The sequence below is a fragment of the Neospora caninum genome, chromosome XII, assembly GCF_000208865.1.
Source record: "Neospora caninum Liverpool complete genome, chromosome XII".
NCBI lineage: Eukaryota > Apicomplexa > Conoidasida > Eucoccidiorida > Sarcocystidae > Neospora > Neospora caninum.
The window spans coordinates 1,153,145-1,180,927 of record NC_018398.1 but is presented as its reverse complement, the minus strand read 5'-3'; the positions used below and the strand labels follow the sequence as shown (position 1 = coordinate 1,180,927).

At 57.6% G+C, this 27,783-nt stretch overlaps 1 protein-coding gene across 1 annotated transcript; it reads left to right on the top strand.

Annotated features, from left to right (window-relative positions):
• Window positions 1-320: 320 nt before the first annotated feature.
• On the top strand, window positions 321-26,725 carry NCLIV_061720 (hypothetical protein; the record flags this gene model as incomplete). Its single annotated transcript, XM_003885724.1, has 40 exons — window positions 321-956; window positions 1,237-1,425; window positions 2,115-2,319; window positions 2,825-2,919; window positions 3,389-3,567; window positions 3,955-4,129; window positions 4,511-4,660; window positions 5,092-5,217; window positions 5,504-5,590; window positions 5,854-5,910; window positions 6,300-6,415; window positions 7,002-7,158; window positions 7,727-8,059; window positions 8,676-8,825; window positions 9,399-9,768; window positions 10,219-10,910; window positions 11,089-11,257; window positions 11,514-12,312; window positions 12,970-13,564; window positions 14,111-14,633; window positions 14,884-14,981; window positions 15,332-16,817; window positions 17,212-17,591; window positions 17,753-17,830; window positions 18,353-18,436; window positions 18,964-19,114; window positions 19,534-19,619; window positions 19,820-20,029; window positions 20,303-20,495; window positions 21,252-21,386; window positions 21,741-21,902; window positions 22,502-22,650; window positions 23,039-23,108; window positions 23,577-23,710; window positions 24,220-24,298; window positions 24,686-24,876; window positions 25,308-25,418; window positions 25,541-25,769; window positions 26,011-26,196; window positions 26,583-26,725. 40 exons carry the CDS (start codon window positions 321-323, stop codon window positions 26,723-26,725), a joined length of 10,158 nt encoding a protein of 3,385 aa, XP_003885773.1.
• Between the last annotated feature and the right edge of the window lie 1,058 nt (window positions 26,726-27,783).

Genomic DNA, 27,783 nt, shown 5'->3' with positions numbered 1-27,783 from the left:
GGGTGGCCCGGGGATCTTCGCCGCCTCGTGCTTCTCGCTATGGAACATTCCCTTTCCAGTCGTCAGCGCTCGGGCGAGTGTTGAGGGGTAACAATGCGCCTCTCTCTTTTGCGCACGGCGTAGACCGGCGACGTGCCGAAGGCCAGTCCGGCGGTTCACAGCGCACAACTGGGCGGAGTCCGCGCCTTCCTGCCGAGCCGCACCCTTCATGGGCGTTGAGGTCGAGAGGGGGAGTGTGAACTTCTCACACGTGACTGGAACCTCGGCAGAGACAAGTGAACCATCTTCGGGGTTTGAGGCTGTGACCTGCGTTAGCCGACATGGTGCACCAAGGAGCGAGTGCGCAGCCTCGCGCGGAAGTGGGCAAAGAGGCGGCTGCGGAGCCGGCGACAGGATGTCCCAAACGGCGCTCGCCGGCGAAGTCGCACCCTCCAGCGTCGCCCCAGAAACCCGGGCAAGCTCGCACTGATGATCGAGGGCCGTGGGGAGCCCGAGACGAGGTAGGTGCCAGATGCGACGAGCTGGGCGTTAAGCGCGAACTCGCAGGCATCGCCTGCAGCGTGGGGCAGGCCGACTCGCCTTGCACTGTTTACTCGCCTTCGTTAGACGGCAGTGGCGAACGCACACAGAGTTCCGACCACTCGTTCCGATCGACGAGAGTCACGCCCGAGTCTGGCGACGCGGGGCGAGGCGGAGACGGGCAAGACACTCGCGAGGAGACTGAAAGTTTGAGCAGAAACGAACTGTGCGACCTCGGAGAGGAGACCAGAGAGCGCCGGCTGCTCAGGACACCTTCTGCGTCCAGCGGCGCGAGCGGCGCGAGCGGCTTGGCTCTTTCGGACGAAGTGACGGACGGAGAAGAAGAAGATGTTTTGGCGGCCTTCGTCAAACGCATGGGAGGCTCTCACGTGATTCGCCGCATCCTCATCGCCAACAATGGGACTGCTGCTGTTCGGGTGAGTGCGCTTCACGGCCGTCGGCGAAACGAGGAACCGAGCACCGACCTGATGCAAAAACGGGGAAAAAAGCGAAGCCAGGATCGCCAGGAAGGAAGGGGAGTCGTACAAAGGGGGAACGCGGGATAAAGAAGGGGAAGGAGAAGTAGCGCGCGGGAAAACAGACACGACCCGAATAGGAGTCGCGGCAAAGAGGAACCGGAGGAACATGTGATGACGACACCGAGACGCACGCCCTGTCTATTGGACGTTTCCCTGCGCTTCGTGCATTTCCTGTCAGTGCATTCGAAGCATGCGCCACTGGGCGTATGAGGCTCTAGGCGACAGCAAGGCGCTCGAGTTTGTCGTCATGGCGACGGCGGCCGACATCGACGCCAACGCAGAGTTCATTGCCGAGGCGGATTTCTACGTGGAAGTTCCTCCCGGGCCGAACTCGAACAACTACGCCAACTTGCATCTTATTGTTCAGGTACGGTGCGCGCAGGGGACTGCGGGGAGTCAACGAGAAGAGAGAAAAAGTCAGAACCGGAGCGGTGTCGGCTGCAACGGCGAACGATGGCACCCCGGGACTCGGCACGTCGCAGCTGTCCTTCGGATTCGCGTTCCTCGCCGTGCGGGTCGTGCGGCCTGGGCGAGCGGAAACACGCGTGTGTGCGACGCTTGGCCTTGTTGCGACGAGGGTCGAGGTCTTGACCGGCGCGTCGGGAGTTTCTGCCAGGGACTCTGGTCCCCGCTGACGCTCAGAATGGAGCCCCAGCCTGAGGGCGTTCAAGCATCGAACTGCCGAAAGGCGTCGATGTAGACGTCCTCGTGAAATTCAGAACACAAACCTATATATATATATATATATATATATATATATGTTGTGAGCATGCCTCGAGGCATGTCGACGTGGAATCTGCAGGTGTGAATCCACGTGCGTCCAAATGTGTGTGTGTGTGTGTACACACGGGCATGAGTGGGTGGATGCTGGTGGCAGCTATGTGCTCTATCGATACGGATACGCCTTGCTTGCATATTCGAGAAGTGTGCCGTGTCACCGGGGCCTAGACACGATGCTTTTCAACTTGGGGTACAGCAGGATGGTAGCCTGTCGGGCTCGTGGCCCGACGGTCGACGGCTCACATCGCATGGCGTTGTCTGGTGTGCCGCGCGCAGACTGCCGAGACCTACGAGTGCGACGCCGTCTGGCCCGGCTGGGGGCATGCATCGGAGAATCATCGGTTGCCGGCGATTCTGCGGACTCTGAAGCGAAAAACCATTTGGATTGGACCCAGTCCCCAAGCAATGCTGGCGCTGGGAGACAAGATCGGGTCCGCCATCATCGCGCAGTCGGTCAACGTTCCATGCGTGCCGTGGTCAGGTAAGAGCAAACGTGTCCGGTCGACAACATCGGCGCAACATCCTTCACGATCGCGCGTTTCACGCAGCTGTCTGTATTGGTGTACACAGATGTGCATCTTCAGAACACGATAGAAAGCGGCAGGTATACGAATGTGTAGTCATGACTACAAATCGTTCCACGCTACGACAAAAATCTCTCGCGTCACGACATGCTTACCTGTACTTGTGCAAGCGTGAATGAATCATGCAGAAACCGACACACATTTACATATATATATATATATATATATATATATGTTTGGAATCGTTGGTGACTATATATCTCTGTCTATATGCGCGTGTGAGGACTTTATTTTTGGATGTGTCCGGCGTCGTCGACCGCTAGCGTGGGGGTCGGGGATTTTTTTTCCTTTAACGAGCTCACGTGAGGCGGAGTCCGCGTCTGCGTTTCGAAGCCGATCCAGTGCGTGTCCCCTGTCTACCTTTTCGGCTGTTTTGCATGCGAAACAAAAACTCTCCCACAGGCATGGACGTCACCGTGGATCTCTCGCAAGTGGATCCGACCAAAGGCCTGTCACAGCAGACGCTCGAGGCGGCATGCGTTCAGTCGGCCAAAGATGTAGGCACAACAGCGTCTCTTCTCTCCACACGTTTTTCCTGAGACCCAGCAGCCAAGTGATCGTGAAAGTGGCGACGCCCGAGAGTCCGCCGCGTTTGGTTCCGCTCCCCGTCTCGATTGACGTCGCGTTTCGTTTCTCTCGGCTTCTGTCGTCTCTGCGTGGCTCTGCGTCTTTTGGGGTGAACTGCGTGCACACGTCGGCGTGGCCATCGGGCGCCCAGAGCTCAGTCCTCCACCGTTTTGGTCTGGGGCGCCGCCACCCAGTGCGTCCGCATGCGTAGCCCGGATCGAGAGCCGTCCGTGCAGTCCCGCGGACGTTGCCTAGGCAGTGTTTTTTCAGTGTGTCGTCCTCCGAAAGGTACTTTGTGGGGGTCTAGTGGCGACGTGCAAGCGCAGAGTCGTGTGTCTCTCTGCCCGCACCTTGAAAGGTTTTACCCGCTTTTGGATTCTGTCTGTTTTCGGCGTCCAGGTTTTGGATTGCTGCGCGAAAATTGGATATCCCGTGATGATCAAAGCGAGCGAAGGAGGCGGCGGAAAAGGCATTCGCCGAGTCGCAGGCCCCGAAGAGGTAGCGGACGCGTATCGCCAAGTTGTCAACGAAGTCAAAGGCTCTCCCGTGTTCGTCATGCGCATGGTTTCCGAATGCAGGTGCGTTCGCGGGTCGTGTTTCGCCGGAATGTCGAAACGGTCTTTCCCTCGTCCCTGACTGGCATCTCGCGTTTCCACTCTCGGACGTCATGGTTTCGCCTTCTCTGCGAGCTCCGTCGAGGCGTGTCTTCGGGGACGTGCTTCCCTTTGTTCGACCGTTCCGCTCTTCTCTTCCTTTTCCCTGGCAAATCGTCTCGGTCAACTTCGCCCGTTCTCGTTTGTTGCTCGGCTCGCGCCCTCCTCCCGTGCCGCGAATTTTCACTTTGGCGCAAGAGCCTGTGGGAGATGCACAACGTGGAAGCTGCGCATCGCTGAGAGTTGGACAAAAACCATGGCAGGTTCCGACAGCCCACCTGTCGCCGCGGAAGTGCTTCCTTGTCTGTACAGACACCTAGAAGTCCAGCTGCTGGCTGACAAGTCGGGGCGGTGCGTCTCGCTCGGAAGTCGCGATTGCTCGATTCAAAGACGCTGCCAAAAAATCATCGAAGAAGGCCCGGTCGTCGCAGCGCCCCCGGCGGTCGTGCGCCAAATGGAAGACGCTGCCTGTCGGATGGCCATGGCGGTGAGTGTAGAAAAAAGCGACAGTCACCTTTGTCGTGCGTAGACTTAGTATAACCCACATATCTTGTAATGAAGACTCTTGAAAGCCTATCTACTGTCTATAGAAATAGGATGCCACTCACAGAGAAAACACCAAGTACTCTTTTGTGTCTATATAAATACATCTATATATATACATCTCTATAAATACACCTCTGTAAATACATATACACGCATATATATATATATATATATATAGACATGTGTTTGTGCATGAATAGTTAGTTACACTTATACATGTATAGGCGTACTTGGATGTATTTGTGTAGGCGTCTACTGGAATAGGGCATGTGGGCACGAGTGCGTGCACATGCACGCGTAGGTCTGTCGTGTTTTGTCGCAGGTTGGGTATGAGAATGCAGGAACTTGCGAGTTTTTGTACGACCCAAACACCCATCAATTTGCCTTCCTGGAAGTCAACGCGCGCCTCCAAGTCGAACACGTCGTCACAGAGTGCGTCGGGGACTTCAACCTTCCTGCGGCGCAGCTTCAGGTACGCGCAGGCCTTCTCTCGGGATCGACGGGTCAGCAATACCGCTCTGTAGCCCATCGATGCTATTCCCCCACTGGACACATAGAGACCCACCTATGCAAATGCAAACACCCATATACACGCATACAAACACGCATATATATATATATATATACTTATATGCCGATGGATATTTGTATGCGACACAGTGTACCGTTATTCCGCTACATGCAGCTATGCGTGTCCGGTAGATTGATATAGATGGATGCATATATTCCGCGAGGGTCTGTTAATGCATATACACGTCTGTCTCTCTCTATACTTATATATTGATGCAGGTGTAATTTCTTTCTCTTCCCTGTGTGTGTGTGCCCGTTGGATGTGGGGGGAGGACGCGTTGCGAGTGGCTGTGTAATATGGTCTTCGCTGCTGTCTCTCGCGTGCGGTATCAGGTTGCGATGGGCATTCTGATCGACGACATTCCCGATATCAAAGCGTATTTGGACACGGCGGCCAGCAACAAACCGGTTAGGAAGCACATCATCGCAGCGCGCATAACGGCGGAACATGCGGAAGAGGTGAGCAAGCGCTCTCCACAGAGCTCGGCCCTCTCCACTCTGTCTCTCGTGCTTCTCTGTGGAGTCGGCATGTGTCTACGGCTCCATACACATGTACCCCTATCTCTGTCTGTCTGTGTTTCTCTCGGTGTTTCTACCGACGTATCTTTGTGTCTAGTGTACATATGTAGACAGGGCGGGGGCGAGCGTGACGCTCGGTCCGTAGCATCGGGGTTTGCGCAGCGTTTTGGAGGAGGCGAGGCGCTTGACTCTTTTCGTTTCCCTCTCCTTGCCGGTGTGCATTCAGTCCTTTCGGCCCACAGTCGGCCTCGTGCACGAGCTGACTTTCCGCCCGTCGCGGTTCGTCTGGGGCTATTTCTCAATCGGCAGCAAGGTGAGGAAACCGAAGGGATTTTCGTCGCCAGGGAGCGGGGGGTGGCCGCAGTCTCCGCAGGACGCGAGTCTTCATGGTTTGTCTCGCCTCGAGCCTGACTGTGGAGGGAGACTCTCTGCCTTTCCTGTTTCACCCTCGCAAGCAGAAAGTGACAAAGTGGTTCTCACGCCTGAGCGCCGACGGACGCCTCTCCTTTGAGCTTTTTTCGTTGCTTCTTTGCGAGACTCGTTTGGCTCCCGGTCCTGCGCGTCCTTTCCGCTCAGGGGAACATTCACGCGTTCAACGACGCCCAGTTCGGGCACCTGTTCGCCCACGGAAAGGTAGGAGACTTGCGCGCGGCGACAAGCGACGCGGGCAGACGAGGGGGGAGCGACGAAGATCGAGCAAAGAGGGGAGGCGAGAGCGAAAGAAAGGAGGGCGAAGAAAAGAGAAATGTCGACGGCAGGGGTCGAGGAAACACAGAGGAAGCGGCGTTGGCGGCGGCATCAGGTGAACGTAGAGGTGCGCACATGTGCGTGGGGCCTGGAATCGACTAGCGAGAGGGGGGCTGACGGAGCGCGAGTGTGCAAAAGAGAAGACAGAGGGAGAAGACGGGAAGTGGGAAACTGTTTGGGGCAGGAAGGAAACAGAAGGACGGGGCGCTCATCTCGAGGCGGTCTCTCTCGCGAGAGCTGAACAGCGACGTGACACGGTGTCGATATCATCTCAGGATCGACGAGAAGCTGTCAAACACATGGTGCTGGCGCTCAAGGACATGACAATTCGTGGGGAACTGAGAACGAACGTCGAAGCCCTCATCAAGATTCTCGAGCACCCCGACTTTGTGTAAGACACGCGTCTCCCCCTTCTGTTTTTCTTTTTGACGTGCATGTGCATTTACACACACAAATGCACGCTCGCGTTCATGCGTACATCGAGAACGGGGGGAGAAAAGGTAGAACCGTACAGATTTAGATTCCCTAGAAGAGGTGAATTTTAATTTAGTAAAAAAATGGGTTTTGTCTCGATTCCGGCGATCCGACATTTTTGCGACACGCACTCCCGCAGTTGTAGCTCTTACATGTAGATGCATCCACTGCCTCGTCCACGTGCATGGATCTTCGCGTGTGTCCATCTGGTACCCCACCTACGTGTATATCCATATATCCCTATCTATCTCTATACAAACGCGTCTCGATAGCTGCAGTTTGCCGCACGTGTTGCTTTTCTGGGCGACTTCGTTTTCTCCGGACGGCCGTGGAGGGAGATCTGTTTACGCGAGTGTGCGCGTGTGCGCACGCAAGTGCTTGTGGTTGTGTGGACTTCCGGCGCCCCAGAAAGGTTTTCCGGGTTCGTTTTGCGGCACAGTGTCCCGTCTTTTTGGGAGAGCGTTTTGCATGCACTCGCGCCGAAAGATTCCCGTTCGTTTCAGCGCAAACGCGACGCACACGACCTGGCTGGAAGAGAAAGTCAATTTCTCCAGCGAGAGCAACGACGTTTCGCCGGTTTTGCTGCTGGGCGTCCTCCTCGCTGCCGTCTTTGAGTCCTACACGCACTTTCGAGAGTCCGAAGAAGCCTTCGTGAAACGGGTAAGGCGAACGGCCGACAGTCTTGTCTGTGCCTGCTCGACCTCGCTCTCTGCCGAAGCAGCGACTCTTTCCTCTGAATCGTCCGCGCCTCGATTTTCTTTTGTATAGCACAAATCGGTACACCTTCCTACGCGAAATGCAGAGACGCGCTGGCCTGCCTTTGTGCGTGGAAACACATACAGCCCCTGGTACCTGTGTTTTCCCGACGCGTCTTCACACGCCCGCTCGTTGAGGCGGGGCTCGTGTCCTCCACCCCCCGCGACGCCTCCTTTTCGTGTTCCCTTTTTTCTCGCCTTTTCGCTGTCGCGTCCGGCCTCTCCGTTTCGGTCTCGATTCCCCAGCCCGTCTGTGTGTGCCCCGTTAGGTTCTTTCCTCCTGCGTGTTTGGTGTCTGGAGGCGTCGGTCTCGAGCGGCCTCTCCGTGCCGTTCTGTCTTGTTTTTCCCGGCCGGCTTTCTCCTCCGTCGTACATCCGCGTGAAACTCCCGGGTTTCTAGTTCTGTTCTCGCTTTCGCCTTGTCTGCGGCGCCGCACGCTTTTCGCCCCGTTGTCGCCTTCCTTTTTCCACAGGTTGAGCAGGGACAGCTGCCGCCGTCGATCTCCGTCTCCTATGAGAGTTGCCTGGTGTACCGATCCACCAAGTTCACCCTGCAGTGTACGTACGGCGGCCAGAACACGGTGTGCGTGGCTCTGAACGACAGCAGCACGACCGTGCACATTCGCCGAATCACCTCGGCGGGCGCAGGCGGTCCCGGCGCTGAACAACGCGACGGCGGGTTCCTCGTGCGGGGCGGCATCGACGGGAAAAGCAGAAAAGTTTACTACAAGGAAGACAGCACGGGTCTCCGCGTCAGTTTCGACGGCACCACGTACACCTTCACAACGGAGAGTGATCCCACGCAGGTAAAAAAAAAGGGAAAGAAAAGAGACGCCGCGCAGGGAGCGCCTCAGGGGTGCCCAAAGAGAGGCAAAGCGAGAGAGAAAGGAAGGAAGAGAGAGAGGGAGAGAGGAAGGATGGAAGAGAGGGAAAGGAAGGAAGAGATAGAGGGAGAGGAAGGAAGAGATAGAGAGATAGGAAGGAAGAGGGATAGAGAGAGGAACAGAGCACGAGCGGATGTGATGGGGCTTCGAATGCAGCCTCTCACGGATTTCCCTGACGGTAGCGCGGCAGCTGCAACGCCCACACTCTCGGGCGTGGAGGAAGGCGTAAAAGCAGGACTCTGGCAGCTGAAGGAGATGCGAAAGGCGAACAGAGAGAAGAGAGTGGAATTCCTGGTCATTTCGCTTCGGCGCCTCTGGTGCCGTCGCTCTCCTTTAGACCGTAAACGGGTCTTCGACACCGAGGACCGAGGAGAAACGGAGGCGTGAAAGCCACAGAGACCCGGCGTTCGTAACTGGACCGGGAGAAATGGAGAAAGTGAACCGAGTTCGGTTCCCTAGAAAGGTGAAGTTTTACAATACAAAGGGGATTTGTCTCGATTCTGGCGATCCGACACTGCGGCGGTTCTTCACCTTTTAGGTCCGCCCTCCGGTGAGCGGGAAACTCGTCAGGTGGCTAGTCGCCAACGAGCAAAACGTCGTGAAGGGTCAGTCGTACGCGGAAATTGAAATCATGAAGATGTACATGCAACTCCACGTCGAGGCGAGCGGCAAGCTGATGCATGCAATGGTACGTTTTCCGTTCCCTGCGGCTGGCGTCGACGGTTATTTAGGGTCTCTCCTTGAGAGGCGCGAAGAGAGAGACACGCTCAGCGCTGTTCCCATGCACGCACCGGAAGGCTTTTTGACTGCCTTCGGCTGGGGTTTCGCTCTGTTCGCCGCGACGAGACACTTTATAAAAGGCAACAGACCCGGTCTTGTCTCGTTCGAATGTCTCACGGTCGTTTGTGGTTCTCTTCGTCTTTTCCACAACGTTGAAAGGTTCTGCTCAAAGAAAACGCGTGTAACCTGGCTCGGTTCCCCACCCGCTGATGGCGTCTCCTCTCTTTCCATCTTTCCTTCCTCTCTTTTCCTTTCCTGTCCTCGCCGGTGTCTTTCTCGCCGTCCTTCCCCTCTCCCTGCAAACCACTGTGCGGCCTCCATCTCTATAAAGAGGAAGGAGCCTGCGGTGTGCTTCGAGGGTTAGAACCCACGTGCCGCTCGGCGTGTCTTTGCTTGCCGTCCTTTGTTGTCCTTTTCCTCTTTCTTCGTTTTCCTCTCTCTCCTTCGAGTGGACTCTCGTTTCTCTGTTGCCGTCACGCAGTCGGAAGGCGCCGTCTTTCAAGCAGGGGATTTGCTGGCGACGCTGGAGCTGCCGCCGGGGGTGACGGTGCCGAAGGCAACGCCTTTCCGAGGCGGCTTTCCGTCGTCGGCGGTTTCGTCCTGCGAGGAGAATGCGCAGACGCGCGGGAAGCGACTGAAACTCGCCCAACAGCGCGAAGAACACCAGAGGAGACAACGCATGCTTAACCCGCTGCCGGCGTATCGCGCCAGTCGCGAGCAGCTCGTGAACGCGCTCGACGGCTACCAAATTCGACAAGAAGACGAGGACCAGGCTGTCGCGTGCTTCTTCGAATGCATCCTCAACCCGATGCTCCCCATCTCTGAAGTCAAAGAGGTTCTCGCTGTCATCGGTGAGTCCCAAAAACCAGTGCGCGGTAGCCGCCACAGGTGTCTCTGCAGGCTGCGTCGGGCTCCAGACCGCATCTCCGTCGGCGCCTACCCCAGCGAAACGCTTAAATGCGGACCGCGGTGACTCTTCTGCCACGGACATTCGCGTCGACAGAGATAGAGAACGAGACACTGAGACGGGAATGAAGCTATATATATATATATATGGCCGTATCTGCGTCACTTTGTCTGTGGCCTTTGAGTGCATGTAGTCCCGCATGTATATGTCGAGTCTTTGTTTCCGAGTTTCGATATGTCCACTGGTGCTTACTCTGTGTCTCGCGCTTGTTGTTTTTCTTTTCGTTGGTCTGTCGTGTTCTCGCGACCTCACTTCCCGCCTTCCTTTTTCTCCTCGTTCTTTCCTTGCTTTTTCACCCTTTTTCCTCGCTTTTCTCCTCGTCGCTTTCTCTCAGACTCCCAGCTTCCAGAGCTTCTGACGACGCGCCTGCGCAGCATCCTGGCGGACGCCGAGGCGCGCGCGGTGGCGGCGTTCGGACTCGATGAGGAGACTCCGAGCCGTCACTCGTCGCCGAGCCGGTCCTCGCCGCAGGCGCGTCGCGCGCACCGCGCTGCGTCAGCACTGTCTCTCGGGCCTCTCGGGCAGACATGCCAAGAAGGCAAGTCTGGGCAGGCTCCGCGGGCTGGGCGGCAGTCGAAACTGGAAGAACAAGACACGACGCCCGGGACTCCCGACGGGGAAGCGCGGCCGAAAGAAGACAGCGCCAAGAGCGGGCGGCCAAAGACAAAGGCCTCGAAGGCGAGATCGCTCTCGCTCGCGTCCCACCTGCCGCCGTTCCTCTTTTCTTTTCCGCCGTTCGCTCTCGAGCTCCCGGTCGACGAGTGCTTCGCGGCGGTCGAGACGCAACTCGCCCTCCAAGCTGGCGGCGTCTCGGCACCCCACGCCACGGAGACGTCGGGCCTTCCAGAGGCGCGTGGCGCCGAAACGCCTCACAGTCCGCCGGCCGACCACGCGGGCGAGTACGTGGGCGTCTGCGTGAGCCGGGCGCAGCTGCAGCCGCTCTTTGAGTGCCTCACAAAGTACGAACGGGGCCTGATCATGGCTGCCGCTGAAGACATCGCCAGGCTCTTGGAAAAGTATCTCGAGGTGAGCAGGCAAAAAGGCACTGCATGCATGTATTAGAGAAAGTATATGCATGTTTAGATGGGGAGACGTCTAGGTTTTTCTGCGGGACTGGTTTATGCATCGCTTTTTTGGAGAGGAGTTTACAGACAGGATTTGGAGAAGCGCGGCCCGACTGCGCGCTGCACGTTTGAACTTGCAGGTGGAAGAGCTTTTTGAAGACAGTCGGGAGGGCGCAGCAAAGAGTATTTCGATGAAGAGGACCGAGGTCGACTCCGCGGCGCTGGCGTCTCTGCAAAGAAGTCATCAGGCGCTGAAACGGAAGAATCGGCTGCTGGCTCGCCTCTTTGAGTTCATCCGCAAATGCCCAGGTGAGAGAGCGGGGACTGGGCGTTTTCAGAATGCTGGCGCGGACGCCTAGAAGAGCCGAACACCGACGCCGGGAGATCGCCCCTCAAAACTAGCTGCTAGCCGACGCAAGGCGCGGAAACAGGACTCACTCTTTCCCGAGAGATGCGTTTCCCCACTGGGGCGCTTTCGTCCCACATGGCCCGTGGTTTTTTACACCCCCCGGGAACACACACATAGCCCGTGTCGTTTCCGGCTGTCCACTGTGTGTCGCTGCAGTGTGGCAATCGCCAGTCTTCCTCCAGCGCTACATGCGTTCGTATTCCCACTTCATGGAGTCGCTGCCGCACCTCCACGACTGTCTCCAGCGTCTCTCCACTCTCGGCGGCGGCTCGCCAGAGTACTCGGCGGTGTCTCTGCCTGCTCGCCAACTGATGCTGATCAAGCGACGGAAACCTCTCGAGGAGCAAGTCCGACACGTGGTCCAGCGCATCTCTTACCTGGCGAACTCGACGCGACTCGTCACGAGTCCCACGTCCGCGCTCCCCGAGCCGTCCTCGTCAGCCGCCGCCGCAGCCGCAGCCGCTGCAGTCGCCGCCTCGGCCGCCGCAGCCGCCGCCGCAGCCGCCAGCGCCGCCGCCGTCGCCGCGAACGCGGCGGGGCCTGGAGCCGGTGCGGGCGCGGGTGCGGGGACTGGGGCCGGTGCGGGGCCGGGCCCTGGCGGGCCTTCGGGGCCCGCGTGCTCGAGCCTCAACGCCGTGGGCGCCTGCCGGAGTCGGCTCGCGGCGGCGGCTGCGGCTGCGGCTGCGGCGACGGCGGCGGTCGTCAATTTGAGCTCGCCTTCTTCGCCCGTGCTGCTGCCTGCGAGACACCCGGTGGCGGCGACTCCGACGGCCGGCGGGGCGCAACTGCTGTTCTCGGGGACTGGAGCGAGCCCAGTGGCGGGGGGCGGCTGCTTCTTTGGAAGTTTGGACGAGCTTCTGTGGGACTTCGAAGGCTGTCCTGACAACGTCCTCATGTGCCTGTTTTTGCATCCGAACGACGAACTTAAGCGGTGCGCTCTCCAGCTTTACATCAGGTACGCGACGCACAGGGCGGGGTGGGCGTGGTACGCGGTGGTCTGGGGAGTGGCGAGTTTCTGGACGACGGGATGAGAGAAGGCGTTGGACGACCGGGGAGCCCAGATCGACCGTATTGGCAGAAAACATCGTTAAGGCCGCGCTTGGGGCAAAAGAAGCCAATGGACGCCCCACGGTGGGGGGGGGGGGTTCTGGGGAGACGGGCGAAGCTCTTGCGGAAGAGAGATCCAGAGGGAAGAGAAAAGACACTCGAGTGAGGAGGGAGAGGGGGGACGGGGAACGTTGTTGAGGGAGACTGGAGCAGCGAAGGAGAAGGGAGGACAAGGGGAAAAAAGGAAAAGAGAACGGAGACGAGGGAGAAACGGGCGGAAAGGAAGAAAACGGGGAAGAGGGCTGGAGGCGATGGATTGGCGGCGCTGTTCCCCACGAGAGAGGGGAGCAGACACCCTGGAGAAACCACGTGTGTTTGCGGCCGGGGGACAACCGAGTTCCATGTGAAGGCGCCCGGGAAACCGCGAAGGAGGGAGGAGGCGCGGGGCGCGAATCTGCCGACGAAGGTGAGAAAGCGGGCGGCCGCGCAGGCACCGAAGAAGACTTGGAACAGACAAGCGAGCGTAGCGAGACGGCCCTCTCTGCCTTGCGTGTCTCCTCCTCAGCCGCCACTACGGGCGTCACGGTCTCCACGAGATGCGCATCCACACGGCGGGGGAGGTGTGGGAGGGGCCGTACGGCTTTCTCGATGAGCTGAGCCAAGAGAAGCCCTCTCCGGCTGCTTTGCCCTCTTTGCCGACGACCAAGTCCTCGTCTCTCGCTCCGGCTGAAGACCACGCTCTGCCTGGTTCCTTTGTCTCGGCAACTCCAGTGCCTGCTCACGCGCACGTTTCGGGGTTTTCCGGCAGTCCGGCTGCCTATGCAGGCGCGGCGTTTCTCAGTTCCTTTCCGGGCGAGGCGGAGACGCCATGCGCCTCGTCGTTCAGCTCCTGGAGCCTCTGGGGCAGCCCCGAGGTGTACGTACAGCGCGCGAACCCGCTGCTGGCTGTATGGACCCACCACGCCGTTCTCACTCAGGAGTTCCTGACCGAAACGCTGGACCAAATCAAGCCTGCGCCGGCGGCCAGCTGTACCTCCGCAGCCGCGAGTCCCGCGCCGCCTTCGCGCCAGGGCTCCACGGCCCAGGCCTTCAGTGCGTCTTCTGCGGGCGCGTTGGGCGAGCAAAAGACTCCAGGCGCGTCCAGTGGAGCCACCGCCTTGGTAGGTTCGAGAGAAAAGGAGGAACACGCAACAGACGCCGCGTGTGTGCACAGGGCGCCTAGGGGGACACCAGAGATTGGAGATGGAACCGAAGAATGCGTCGCACCATCGAGAACGCGGGGGAACCGAAGGATGCGTCGCACCATCGAGAACGAGGGGGAACCGAAGAAATTCGGTTTTCGAAAGCGCAAGAAGCCCCTCCGAGGCGTTAAGAATTCGTCGGGCACGTTTTCTCGGCCATTCGCCTGTCTCAGAAAGGTGGTCTCCGAACGGCGCTTCGGTTTCTCTTTTCCCGCGTACCTGTTTTTCCGCCTCCACTTGCCGCGAAGGCGACCCTCCCTTTTTTCTCCATCTTTACCTGGGTTCTCTACCTCGATTTTTCGCTTTCTCGCGTTTTCGCGCTCTTCCTCTCCCGGGTTCTTCCTCGCTTTTGCTTGTTTTGTCCGAGAGTTCGCGTCTGTGTCAGTGTGTTGCGTCTTTTTGCTCTGGGACCCTGCAAGCGTCGAGAGAGACCCGCGTCCCCAATTTTGTCTCTGTCCGCTGCAGGTGGGGGAGCCGAGGCCGCCGAGTTCCCTCGAGACCGAAGAAGTTCGCCGGGAACCGCGCGAGTTGGCGGCCACGCTCTTTCGGCGCGTGTCGTCGAGCGTGGACCTCGCGTGCTGTCCATCTTCTCTCTCTGCTGGCAAGAAAGAAGACGGACGCCGCGCGCTGTCTCCCTTCCTCGCGCACTCCTTGTCCTCCCTGTACTCGCCGGTCTCCGCGCCTGTGCCGAGCGCGGCTCGCCCGTCGAGCGAGGCCAGGATAGGAGACTGCGCGGTCGCGTCCTTCGCTTCCGTCCCCCCCTCAGCGGGAAGAAGCGGCGGCAAATTCGACGACGTGGATGTCGACGGCGGCGAAGCCTGGGAGGCTCTAGGCCGTGCGAGCAAGAGCCGCCTGCGTCACATTCTGACCTGTTTCGGCGGCGGGGAGAACGACGAGACAGGCCGCATTGCGCGGTCTCAGCAGACAGTCGCCATGGTGTTTGACGGGATCTACAGCCTTGAGAACGACTTTGTCGATCGCCTCGTCGGTACGTGATTGGGCCACGAAGGCCAAGAAGGGGGAATCGGTGCGAGCAAAAAAAAGGTACATAAAAGAAGGGAGAAATCACCGAGTGGAAGAGTCGGAGTCGCATGCTCGGGGTCGGTTGGCAGTGTAGGGGACGGAAGCGAAGGCGCGCCGATCATCAGCGGTAGTCATTGGGTGCGGCGTCTCGGATGTGTATTTCGGAGGAAAACCTGAAAAATGCCGCAGAGACTTGGTGCCTTATTCTTTTTCAGAGTACGCGCGCATCCATCGCGCGATGCCGCCTCCGCCGCCAACGGTCGACGGAAAAATCCTTCAAGTCTTCATTCTCGATCTCGGTCCGGCAAATGCGGTACGTAAAAACACAAACGCGAGGGCTTCTTTCCAATCCTCGAAGGCGACACACGGCAGCCGCTTCTGCGTTCACCCGGTTTCGACTCCACAATTTTTTTTCATGGATTCGTTGATCCTTATCGATCAATCTTCCTTGTCTCCATCTACCTGTCGATCTATCGTGTTTATCCTTCTGTCGTTATTTCCGTCTGCCTCTCTGCATGTGTGCATGCAATTTTTCGGGTGTTCAAATGCTTAGAACAGAGGGGAGAAGGCGGTGACGGGAAGTTTGCCAAGGACGCGTTGGGGCCAAAAAGGGCTGTGTACCCATTGTGTCTGGACGTCTGAGCATTTTTTTGTTCTTGCCAGGCCGCGAACAAGGAGGCGCACTGTTGCTCGGTGATAGCCCAGTTGTTGAACGAGGCGGCATCGCTTTTACAAAGTTGCAACTTGCATTTGGTCGCCGTCACGCTGCTGTCTTCCTCGTCGCCTCTCTCGCCCGCGATTTGCGGCTCCACGTCTTCTTTTCATCTGTCTTCCTCGCCGTCGTCCCCGGCCTCTGCGAGGTCGCCGCGCCTTCTCGAGCAAGCTCCGGAGGCGGGGCCCGCCGTCGACGAGGGCGTGGGGTGCGCTCCTTTGCCCTCGTCAGTCTTGTCCGCGTTTCTCCGCGAGCATTTCTCAGAGAACCCCGGAGACAGCTCGGACGAGACGGAGACACCCCGCTACTTCTACTTCCGGAACTGCTACCGACTCCCCACCCCCGCGGTTATCGCGGCTGGGCGGCTGCCGGGCTGCTCGCTGTCGGCGAGTCCGCCGAACTCGACGAGTTCCACGCCCTCTCGGGCCTCGTCGCCGGCGCCGGGAGCACGCGGCGACGACGGCCGGGCCCGAGGAGACAGGGGACACGCGCCGGCGGCGGTCGTCAAGGCCCTCGTCGCGTCTTCGGAGAACGACCGGGACGAAGCCAATCGCGGGCCGCCCGACGGGGCGAGTCTCCCGGGGGCGCGTCTCGCCATGCGCCCCTTGCCGCCGCTGTGCTGTCCGTCGACGGTCGCCGCGCTCTCGCCCTGTTTCGAGGAAGAAGATTTGATTCGAAACACGTCCCACGCCCAGTTCAGCCTCCTCGAGCTCTCGCGCTTTCTGCCCCACTTCCACGTCCGATTCATCCCGACTTCTGTCCCGGACGTCCACGTCTTCAAGGCAGTCCCCAAACCGAGCGGATCCGGCCCCAGAGCCCCGGGGCCAAGCCCGTTGGCGAGTGCGCCCGCCGCCCCCGAGGAACGGGCTCCAAACCCCGCGCCCGATCCCCCCGCGCGAACCGCCCCGCGCCAGAGCCGCGCCGGCGGCAGCCGCTACTTTGTGCGCATCCTCGTCACAGTGGTCACCGGCGGCGCAGCCGGTGGACGAGGGCGAGGCGGGAAGGAGACACCCGGCGACAGCCTCGGCCGCGAGCGAGACGGCGTCGAAGACGAACTGGACGACGTCTTGTCTGAGCAGGAACGGCGGTTCGTCTGCGGCTTGAACGCCCTCGAGGTCGCATGCAAGTCGGGCGACGGCGACGCGATGGCGGGAAACCACCTGCTGCTCTCGACGACTATTCTCTTCCCCGCCGCGGCTGCGGGGCCCGCGAGCGGCGCGCGCCCCAGCCGACCGCGCACGAGCTCGACTGGCTCCGTGGGCGGGGGCCCCGCAGGGCCAGCCCAGCTGTGCAGCGCGCCCACCGCGGTCGTCCATCGCGTCGCCCCTGGGGCGCTCGAGGCCGCCGCCCGCAAGCTGGTGAACCAGTATGAGCGCCGGCTGGCGAAAATGAATGTCAAGAAAGTCGAACTCCGGTACATGCAAAGAAGCATCGCCGGTAAGGAACACGCCGCCACCGGATCGCGCGCGGGAGTCTCTTTCACGGCCTGCCTTTCTCCCGCGTCCTCGCCTCCCCCTTCCTCTCTGGCTCGTGTCCTCTCTCTTTCTCTACCCCAGTTTCACTCCCCGTGCGTGTGTGTGGCTGTGCGTCCCTTGTCTACGTCTCGTCCTGCATCCTTGCCCCGTCGTGTGGGTGTTCCCGTTTTGCGTCGGTTTTTCGGCTCGTTCTCCCCCATTTTGGAGTTACGCCCGCTCCCGCCTGCTCACCCTTTCAAACGTTTTGCGCCGCTCGCCCTCTGGGCTCTGCTTCGTCCTCACCCTTAATTTTTCTGCGTTTTTTCGCCCTCGGAAACGAGCCTCTGTCCCTTTTTGCCGTCTCTTTGTCGCCCCAGGGAGCGAGGGCCCGTGCGTGCCGCTGCGCCTCGTAGTCGACAACCCGACGGGACAGTCTCTGCGGATTCGGAAATTCCTTGAGGTGACGAATCCGACAACCGGCGAGCAGGTGTTCTCGGCCCTCGCCAACCGCGGGGCGCTGTCTCTGGGCGGGGCTGGCGCGTTCTCTCTCCACTCTTCTCTCTCGCTTCCCGGTTCGCGTCCCGCCAGCGAGGCGTCTGCGTCGCTCGCGGCTTCACGCCACATCTCAGTGAAACTCGGCGACGACAGCGACTTTGACGGCAGGCCTGTCAACGTCCCACATCCACTGCCCAGTGCCCTGGACGTTCGCCGAGCCCAAGCCTTCACAGTCTCGACAGTCTTCATCTACGACTTCCTGGTGAGGAGAAACCAAGACCGCGACGCGGCGGGGCGCGTCTGGGGCGGGTTGGGGCCGCCTCGATCACAACGCAGAGGCGGCGGAGCGAAACGCTCGGGAACTGGTGAAAAATGGCGGCTGTCTCTTCGGGGCCTGTGTGTTTGTGGTCTGGATCGCTGCAGGATTTGTTTGAAGAGGCGATACGGAAGCAGTGGAGGTCGTGTCCCAAGTACTTCCTGCCAGCAATCGTCGAAAACACTGTACGCCGTACCTATCAAGGAACACAGGAAGTTTTCCCTCGAAACGAAACGCCACGTTCGTAGACAACACCAACTGTAGCTGCCAGCGATGCTCACCTCTTGTTCTCACCAAGTGCCTATGACTATGAATCTATCGATATGTGTGTATATAGATAGATAGATATAGATAGATAGAGATAGATAGATAGATAGATACATACATACATACATACATAGATGTAGAGTTTTAGATATAGGTAGATATGAATATCTGTATTTGCATGCATACACGCTTCTGTATGCCTGCTGCAAAGGTGTCGGTGTCGTTCACGTGCAGACCCTTTCCATTGATCCACCTCTGTATCACCACGCTTGGGGACTTCCGTGCCGGGCGTCTGTGAAAATCGGTTCCGTCCTGAGGCGAGGTCCACGTGAAGGGCGTGGATGTGTGTCCCCTGAGGCGTCTTTGGTGTCTTTTTGGTGTCGTTTTTCTCTTTCTTTTCGTTTTCATTTCCTCTTGTGGCGTGTTGGGGGTCGAGGCAGACGTCCGCGGGAGCAGCGCGAAGCAGTTCGGGCCACGGCGCGAACGCCGACAGCAGCACGGCGAAGTCCTTCCTGCCTGAGCGAGTGAGAGCGCGGCTGGAAGCTCGGCACGGCGGAGCCGAGGAGAAGGGGGCGAAAGCGGGGAAGGGGAGAAAACGAGAAAAAGAGGAAGAAACGAACAGCATAACGCCTGCTTGGTCTCGCACCTCGGGTTTGGGTTCTCGTCTGGTGTCTGTTTCCGCACGACGCGCGGTGGTGTCGATGACGCGTCGCCGAATAGGACGGGCGACAGAGCACCTTCTTTCGCTGTGACGTGTGTTGCGCACGCTTCGGTCTCGCGAATAGATTCCTGCAGCAATCCTGGGGCTAGTTGCGGGGCCCGACTTGCCCGACACACGCGACTTCGCGCAGAGAAATATGGCTGGCGAAGAAGAGAAGGGGCGACCGACAGAGCGCAAAGAATGCGACGGAAGGGCGAGCAGAGTGTTCACTCGTGTTTCGTGCGCGTTGTCACCCTCTTCCGCAGTGTACAGCGGCGTGGACAGGGGGAGAGCCCGGCGAGAGGGTGTGCGTCTAGGATGTGCCTGTCTGTCGGCTCTCTGCATGCCCAGGTCTTTGAAGCGACGGAGTTGCGGCTGAATCGCAAGGGCGAACTGGAAGAAGTGCAGAGAGAGAAGGGACTGAACGAGTGCGGCATGGTGGCCTGGCGCGTTACCATGTACACCCCCGAGTTCCCCAAAGGGCGGCGCGTCATTTTGATCGGTATAACGCATGCGCCCGCCCCACGCACGTTCCCCACTTTTTTTTGAGCATTTCGGGCACTCCCATTCCGACTCACTCCCGTCGGGTCTGTGCAGGCGTTGCTGTTGAGCCTTCATTTGTCTTTCTTCTGACTGCCGACGGTCCTCCTCCTCGCCTCTTGTCTTTTTCGACTCTTTCTAGGCTCCGTCTGTCTCGTTGCGGCTTGGAATCTCCCGCCCGTTCTTGTCTCCGCGGTCGGCGGCGTTCGTCGCGCTTTTCACCTCTCTTTTTTCGGCGCCACTTGCCTCTCTGCTGTCTTTTCTCTCGCTTCCTGTATGTCGCCCGTATCTCTCGCCGATTGTTTTCTGTCCCCCGACCGAACACCGCACGCCGCGTGAGGTGCTCTTTTCTCTTTCTCGCCTCCTGTCGGTGTTTCACAGGTAACGACGTGACGTTCCAGATGGGGACCTTCGGCGTGACGGAGGATCTGCTGTTTCAAAGAGCGTCGGAGATCGCCAGAAAGGAGGTAAAACATCCACCGCGTTTCACCGGCGCGCTGCCACTGATTCCTTGACGTGTCTTGGAAATGCTCGCCGCATGCGTTCCTCGACGGCCTGGCGTCTCGGCCGTCGCTCCCTCCCCCCCCCCTCCCCCCCCCCCTTGCTGCCTGTGCCGATATTCGCGTTTGTGCGCATGTTTGGGGCGTCCGTCTCTCTGTGCACGCAGGGTATTCCCCGCATCTACATTGCAGTGAACAGCGGCGCACGCATGGGCCTAGCGAACGAAGTCCTCAAGCTCTTCCAAGTCGAGTGGATCGACGAAAACCAACCTCACCGCGGATTCAAGTTCCTCTACGTCACCGAAAAAGACTACCAGCAACTCATGCAAACCGACTCGATCGTTGCAGAGCCTGTTCAGCATCCTGTCGAGGGAACCGTAAGTTAGAACTCCATATATATCCAGACCTGTATACATATATATATATATATATATATATGAGTTTTACATGTGGGTGTACATATCTCTCTCTCTCTATATATATGTATATACATGTGTATCACTATGTAAATTATGGTGTGTAGAAGTGTGTTGAGCGTGTCTCTTTCCTCGGCTGCGTCGATGTTCAGTGTGCACTTTGTCTTTGCCGCGTGCACGACAGTGCTTCTGCGCGAAGACGCGCGCCCCCGTCTGAGTCGGCGCTGCATGCAGGTCTACAAAATTACGACGATTGTCGGCGCGCAAATTGGGCTCGGCGTGGAAAATCTTTGCGGAAGTGGAGCGATTGCCGGAGAGACAGCTCGGGCGTACAAGAGCACCTTCACCATCACTTTCTGCTCAGGTCGATCTGTTGGTATTGGCGCGTACTTGACGCGCCTCGGGCAACGCGTCATTCAAAAGTCGGGTAAATTTAAAATGCTTCTTCGTGTCTGAAGGGTCGTTTTCGTCTCTCATTCAAAGTTGGCAAGCGTTGAACGATGCTCCTTGTAACCCGACCTACACGAAAGGGGAAACGAGTTGAACACCGTCTTTAAGAAATCGTCGGGGAAATCGAAATGTTTGGACAGATTCAGACGCTCTACATGAGAAACATGTCCGTCTCATCGACTATGAAAGCCGTGAATTCAATGCACCTATCATGCGATACTTCCGAAACGCGTGTCCATAAACATGCACGCTAGGACGTCTTACGCACTTTGGCAAGTGTCTCACGCGTCTTCGTGTCTCTTTACATACACAGAGGTGTACAGTTCTAGATTTATACACGTATAGATATGGCGATGTAGACTTTTTTCCAGAAAGTTCCGGAAAGAGGTATTCACTGCTTGTTTGCATATGCATACACATTTCCGTTTGTTTCCCTGGTTGGCGGGATGCTATAGTGGTGCTGTCACGTGCGTCTCTGCGAGTGAATCTAGGAACTGCGTGACAGCGCATTTGTCTCGCTGTATTAATGCATGCAGGCGCGTGTCCGTGTATGGTGTGCATGGACATGTATTGTCCCGCGCATATCGCTTTGTAACGTTTTAAAGTGAAACTGTGGATACATGTCTTTTTTCTGTGCGTGTGAGTGTCGCTGGCTGTGAACTAACAACCTGCCGAGATCTTCTTTCAATTCTGAAACAAGTTTCGCACGGTTGTCTGTTTGCGTCTGTCGCAGTGAATGCGCCGCTTCTCCTGACCGGCTACCAGGCGCTGAATCGGCTGATTGGGCGGGATGTCTACTCTTCGAATGATGAGATTGGAGGCACCGATGTCATGCACAAAAACGGCGTCTCTCACCTCATTGTTAAAGGTACAAAAATGCGCGACGAAAGGAAAACGCATCTTCCTCGCTGGGCTTCTCAAACTGTATGTACGGCCCCCTCAAACGTGGCTTTGGCGAACCGGCGACCGCCTATATATATATATATATATATATATATAGTGTATAAATGTATAGTGTATAGACAAATGCAGGTATATATATACATATATATATATATATATACATTTGTGTCTCTAGCGTTTTTCGCGTGCCTCTGAGTATTTTGGGCTCCACGCTTCGTTTCTCCACTGACGGCCGGGTTTCGTCGTGGTTCGGTTCCTTCTGTTGTATGGTTTTTCTGTATCTTTTTGTCCGGTTGTTCTTTACTCGCGCGCGCGTTAGATGACATTGAAGGCTGCGAAGCGATTCTCGACTGGCTGTCGTACGTCCCGGAGCACCGCGAAGGCCCGCTGCCGATCATGGTGGACCCAACCGACCCCGTCTCGAGACCCGTGGCGTACAAGCCTGCGCGTGCGACGGAGGATCCTCGTCTCATGTTCACCGGTGAGGCTCCCCGAGAGAAAAACGGAGTGCTGGGAAACCTGGCGAGGCAGGCGAGCAGGGGAAAGAAAAAGGAGACAGGCTGTGAGGCACAGACGGACAGAAGAAGCAGTGATGCCCGACACCGAGGGAGGAAGACCTCGACAGCGAGAGAGGCACGGGGAGACAGAGAACGGCAACCGAGATCTTTGGTCGGATAGGCCTCGGGTAGATTCCGAGCGCTTCCGCGGAGAGACGCGGTTCGTGTTCGCGTTAAAACCGTTTCGTTCGATTCTACAGAAGCCTTGTATCGTGTGCGTTGCGACTGGGAGGGACTGGTGGAAGTGGCGAGAGGGAGCGTGGCATGATCCTTCTCCCCCGCTTTTCGCCTGCATGCGCATGCAAAATAAACCTCGCCTCCCAGCACCGCTGCCTCGGCGGCGCGGCGCGTGGCGCGACGGCGAGCTGGTGACTTGGGGATCTTTTCGCCGGAACGTGGATCGTTGCCTTTCTTTGGGTCTGTCTTGTCCGGTGGGATGTGGTGTACAGCAGTCGTGGAGCGCGGGGTTCTTTCCGCGTGGGGATCTGACCGACGGTGCATGCATGCGATTTCGTACATGCAGGCTGCATTGACCCCCAAGGGAACTGGCTCGGCGGCGTCTTCGATCGAGGCTCCTACCGCGAAGCGATGGCTGACTGGGCCCGGTCAGTCATCATTGGTCGCGCGCGTCTCGGCGGCATCCCCGTCGGCATTGTGGCTGTGGAAACGCGCGTAAGTATCATCGCCGGCAGCCGCTGCGGAGGTCTGAACGGGGAAACCGAGGGAGTCCGCAAAGAGACACACCGAGACGGAGAGAGAAGCTCGGCTTTTTCCGGCGCACGCTTCTGGCCGGCTCTCTGCGCCGCGGAAAGAAGTCCGAGGAAGCTCAACGGAGGCTGCGTGGGCATGCTCTCCCGACTCCCCACGTGCCGGTAGAACGGCGGAAAAGCGGGGAGTGACTCCACACAGATTCAGTGGAAAGGAACAACCAGGAAAATGCAGGTGTTTGGGGGACCAGCAGAGTTAGGTAAAGTGTTCACGTCAAGAAAACGCGGCGACCGGGCGACGTGTTTTAGAACCCCTGGAGGGTTTCGGGTGTCCTGTAACTGTACGTGCACAGGTAACAGAGGCTAAGCAGCCAGCAGACCCAGCGATGCCGCACACGTCGGAAATCCTTCTCACTCGAGCAGGTGAGCAACTTCGGGTCTCGTTTCGGTGCTCCTCGCTCCAATCGCGTTGTCTTTCGTCGTCGTGCTCCTTTTGGAGACACGGGCTGGCTGCCCAACCTTCGTTCCAAGAAAGACGCTACAGATCGCCCAAGCAACCACTACGCTATATATATATATATATGTATATATTTTTATATGTATGTGTGTGTATGTGTATGTATGTATACTTGTTGATAGGTTTCGAGAGGTCGTGCGGTGTGTATTTTGGTTGTGGGTATTTATTCGCGGCGCATACGTGTTGTGGTGAGGCAGCTCGAGTCGCATAGGACGCGGACGTAAGAGGCCTTTTCCTTGAAATGTTTTTATTGAGTTGGTTTCCCGGCACGTCCACGTGTATGTCGGGATTGCCGTTCGTCGTCTCGTGTCTAGACGCCCCTGAGGCTGCCTTCCACCGGCGCCTCCGTCGTCTTTCTTTTTCCGTGTCGCCAGGCCAAGTCTGGTTTCCCGACAGCGCCTACAAAACTGCGCAAGCGATTTGGGACTTCAACCAGGAGGAGCTGCCGCTGTTCATCTTTGCGAACTGGCGGGGTTTCTCCGGTGGCCAAAGGGACATGTTCAACGAAGTAAGAACACATTCTCGCCCGGAGAAGAAAGACGCCGGCGTGGTTTGCATCTTGGCTTTCCCCAACTCGGCCGGGCCTCAGCTGGGCGGGAAAACGGACATGCAAAATGCGCCCGGAAACGGGGAACGGGCGACAACCAGGAAAAAACAAGCAACACGTGCGCGAAACCACCCAGTGCCTGTCCACGTATATATATATATATATATATATATATATACGAACATCAGTGCACATAGCATGCACATGTATCCACATCTACGTATATGGATGCGTATTCGTGTGGTGCGGAAAAAGCAAGGTACAGATATCAACGTAGGCCTGACGCTCTGCACGTCCACATAGAGGCATACAAAGGTTTTGTTGCTTTGACTTCTTCACAGCAATGCTGATTTATATATATATATATATATATATATATATGTCTGCAACGTATGTGGGCACATGTGGATGGCTGTATGCAGATACGGTTAAGGAGGAAGTGTTATTTGTGTGGTGTCTTTTCGTTGCAGGTTCTGAAGTTTGGAGCTTACATTGTCGACGCCTTGGTGGACTACAAGCAGCCTTGCTTTGTCTACATTCCTCCGAAAGGTAAGCTGAGCAAACTCAAGCCGTGAATTTTGCGAATGAGTCGACTGGGCAGTCCCAGGCCTCTGTATGCGTGCACAGCTTTGTGGACAGAGAGTGGCAAAAAGGCGTTTGGACAGGGGGGACCGCAAACGCGGGTAACTGTCGAGGGCGGCGAATCTGTCTTTGTCTCCCATGCGCTGCCTGTCTACACCGTTCGCTCCCCGCCGGCGCCTCTGTGCATGCGCGCATCTGCAGAGAGATATGTGGATTGATCACGTGAACATAGATCGATGTTTTTGTCCCCATTCTTCAGCACTGTCTCTCTCTATATATATATATATATATGCGAGGGTTGGCGTTGGGCGTCACTTTGGGTTTTTATCGTGTCTCGAGTGTTTGCGTGTGTAGGCGAACTTCGTGGAGGTTCCTGGGTGGTAGTGGATAGTCGGCTGAACGCGGAGCACATGGAGATGTACGCCGACACGGAGAGCCGCGGAGGCGTCATGGAACCGAGTGGGACGGTTGAAATCAAATTCCGGGATAAAATGCTCATTGACACCATGCGTCGCCTCGATCGCGTCACGCAGCAACTCGAAAAGGTCGGCGCGCAGCTGTCCCCCTGGGAATCCACACACAGCCTCCATACGGACTCCCCCTCCACACCCACGTGCTCACATGTTGCATTTACATACACATGTGCAGATATGAACGTGCACATACACGACAAGATCCTATAGCTAGTATAATTTCATATACGCAAATACCCTATGCATGCACGTGTGGACACACATACGGGTGCCTGCACTTTTGCCTTCCGTTGGCGGCGCCTGCACATGCGGAGAGACGCGGCCGGCTTCAGGTTTTCGAGTGTTTCGCATGGAAGTTTGCGGGGCCGTCAGCACGTTTCCTTGCGTTCGGAAGAATTCGGATCACTGTCGCATGTGGGATCGTGCACCGTTCTGTGTTGCCGCTCGAGTCTGTCTCTGCTTACCGCGTTTTAGTTGTGTCTTGGTTTTCCGTTTCTCGCCAGGAAGACGCGAAGCTCGCCAGTGAGGGCCTCCCCATCGACGCTCCACGGCGCCAGGAGATCAAAGAGAAGAAGGAGAAGCGGATTCAAGATCTCCTGCCTGTGTACAAGCAGGTGCGTGTCACGTTTCGAGCAGATTCTGCGCGGCTCGGTCGTTTCCTGTGCGTATCAGCGGCTGCTTTCCCAGCTTCGCTTCCCGTCGTCACTTTGTTTCGATGTTCCCTGGCTATGCTCAGGTCGCGATTCACTTTGCGGACATGCATGACACGGCGACGCGAATGAAGAAGCGCGACGCCGTGCACGACGTCGTGGTGTGGGAGAAGAGTCGGAACTACTTCTACTGGCGCCTGCGCAGGCAGTTGATTCTCTTCAATCTGCGGAAAGAAATCACCATTGCGGACCCGACCTTGACCCTCATTCAGGCGCAGCATCTGGTCTTCAAGTGGGCGGAGGAAGCCGGGCACAGTAAGTGGGGATCTGGGACCGACCGCTGGACGGTTCCACGCCGTGCCTGCGGCGGCTTTTTTTCGGGACTTTGAAGCGTGTTGGCGGGGTCCTCGTTCGGAAGGGAGAAACGGGGTCCAGAAACCAAAGTAGAGATTTGGACAAGAAGCTGCTCTATGCACGCACCGATCAGTCTCGCACTGTCGCGCGCGCAGAGCGCAGCTCAGTTTTGGCGGCCAGGCTTCTGCCGTGTTTTGCGCAGACGTTGAGGGAAACTACCAATTCGTGCAGTGGGCGTGCCACAGCATTTCCTTCTTTGCAAACAAACTCGCGGCGCTGCGCTCGGCCCACCAAATGCGAAACCTCCAGGGTTTCGCGCACGACAGTCCTACCGCGTTCTTGGAGATCCTCCGGCGTCTCGACCCCAGCTTGTATCACCGCCTGGAGTGTAAGTCTTTCGATGGAAAGTCGTGTCTCGTGCGGAGACACGCGCGAATTTCCAAACGTGGAGGTGGGAGGCGCGTTTTGTCCAGGCGGTCCGGCAAAGAGGCCGTGGGCAGTGAGCGAAATTCCCCCGCACCGTGCGTTTTTCGCGATGTGCCGAGTCATATATACCGGTGCGCCTCTATTGAGCGTCGAGAAAACCAAATCACGTTGTTGCTTCGTCACGGCAGCTGCGTCCCACGCGTCATTCCTCTTGTCCGGCGTCATTCCTCTTGCCTGGCATCATTCCTCTTGCCTGGCGCTCTCCCCGGCGGATTGCGCGGAGTGCGTTCTCTCGGTGGGCGTGGATTCTGGACGCGCCGTCGCTGATTCGTGTCTGTGGGTGTGCAGCTGTATGCGCAGTCTCGGAGCAAACGCAAAGCAGTTCCAGCACACAGCGGTCGATGGCGGCTCTGTCGCTGATAACGAAACCGAATGCCCCCGGGGATAACGCAGAACCGGGAGACAGCCTCCCCGCGAGTCACCTTCTTTGAGGGGTTCTCGCTGTGGAACCGTGATCTCTAACGGGGGACACTTCCCACAGTGCTTCCCCGTGCAGACGCATGTTTCTTTTAAAAAGACGCTCACGCACAAATTGACGGTGTCGCCGCGGTGCTGTCAGGCACGTTGTGTGCCGGTAGCAAGGCCACACACAAAAACACTCGCGGGTGTAAAAGGAAGCCCGACAGTTCTTTAGTTTATGTTCGATCGTTCACACGTGGCGCAAGTGGATATAAGAACCGCGCGGACGAACGTCGTCAGGACAGTGTTGCAGTCGAAGATTTTTTGGCAGGAATGCAATGCGGCTCTTTCAAAACATCCACTGCTTGAAAGTCCGGGTCCGCCTGCGATAGTGCCATCCCTTTTTCTCCAGGCGGCGCCGATCTGCTAGCCAGTTCGTTCTATTAAAGCGTGGATTTTCAGATGAAAATAAGTGCATGTACCTAAGTGCATTTCCATGCGTGTGCGCATGTATGTATCAGAGTGCCGAACCGGCGCTAGGGTGGTGCCCGTCTTGTTCGTGTCGGAAAAATGCGAAAGGCAAGAGCGCAAGTATTTCTCTGTAGGCGCATCTGTTCGTTTCTGTGTTGTGACCGTTCTGTATTGTCGGCAAGTGTGCGTTTCTTTACCGGGGTTCACAACCGTTTAACCACTACGTACGCGGCTTATGGGCGGCAAGACCCAGCATCTCAGCCGCAGTACTAGGTGTACCACGCACACGTCGCGTTCCGTTTTTTCTGTTGAGGGAAGGCCGCATTTTGTCAGAGCGGCGAGCGACACGGAGCAAGACTTGCCCGTGGTATGTTTGTTGTGTTTGTGTGTGAGGAGGACAGAAGCCAGTGGGGAAGGATGCCTCCCCGTTCTCACATTGTGGTGTGTCCGTTTCGTGTCGTTCCCACAACCGTGGGAAAGTGACGGGCAGTGGATTGTTCTTTCCGTCGGGTTTATGTGTCCGGCGAAAGCGTCGTTGCCGCGGTATTCCGGAGCTGTTTCCTTAAGGGAAGGGGAAAGGAACTTATCATCACAGGTCGGTGTAGACTGTGGCCAGGCA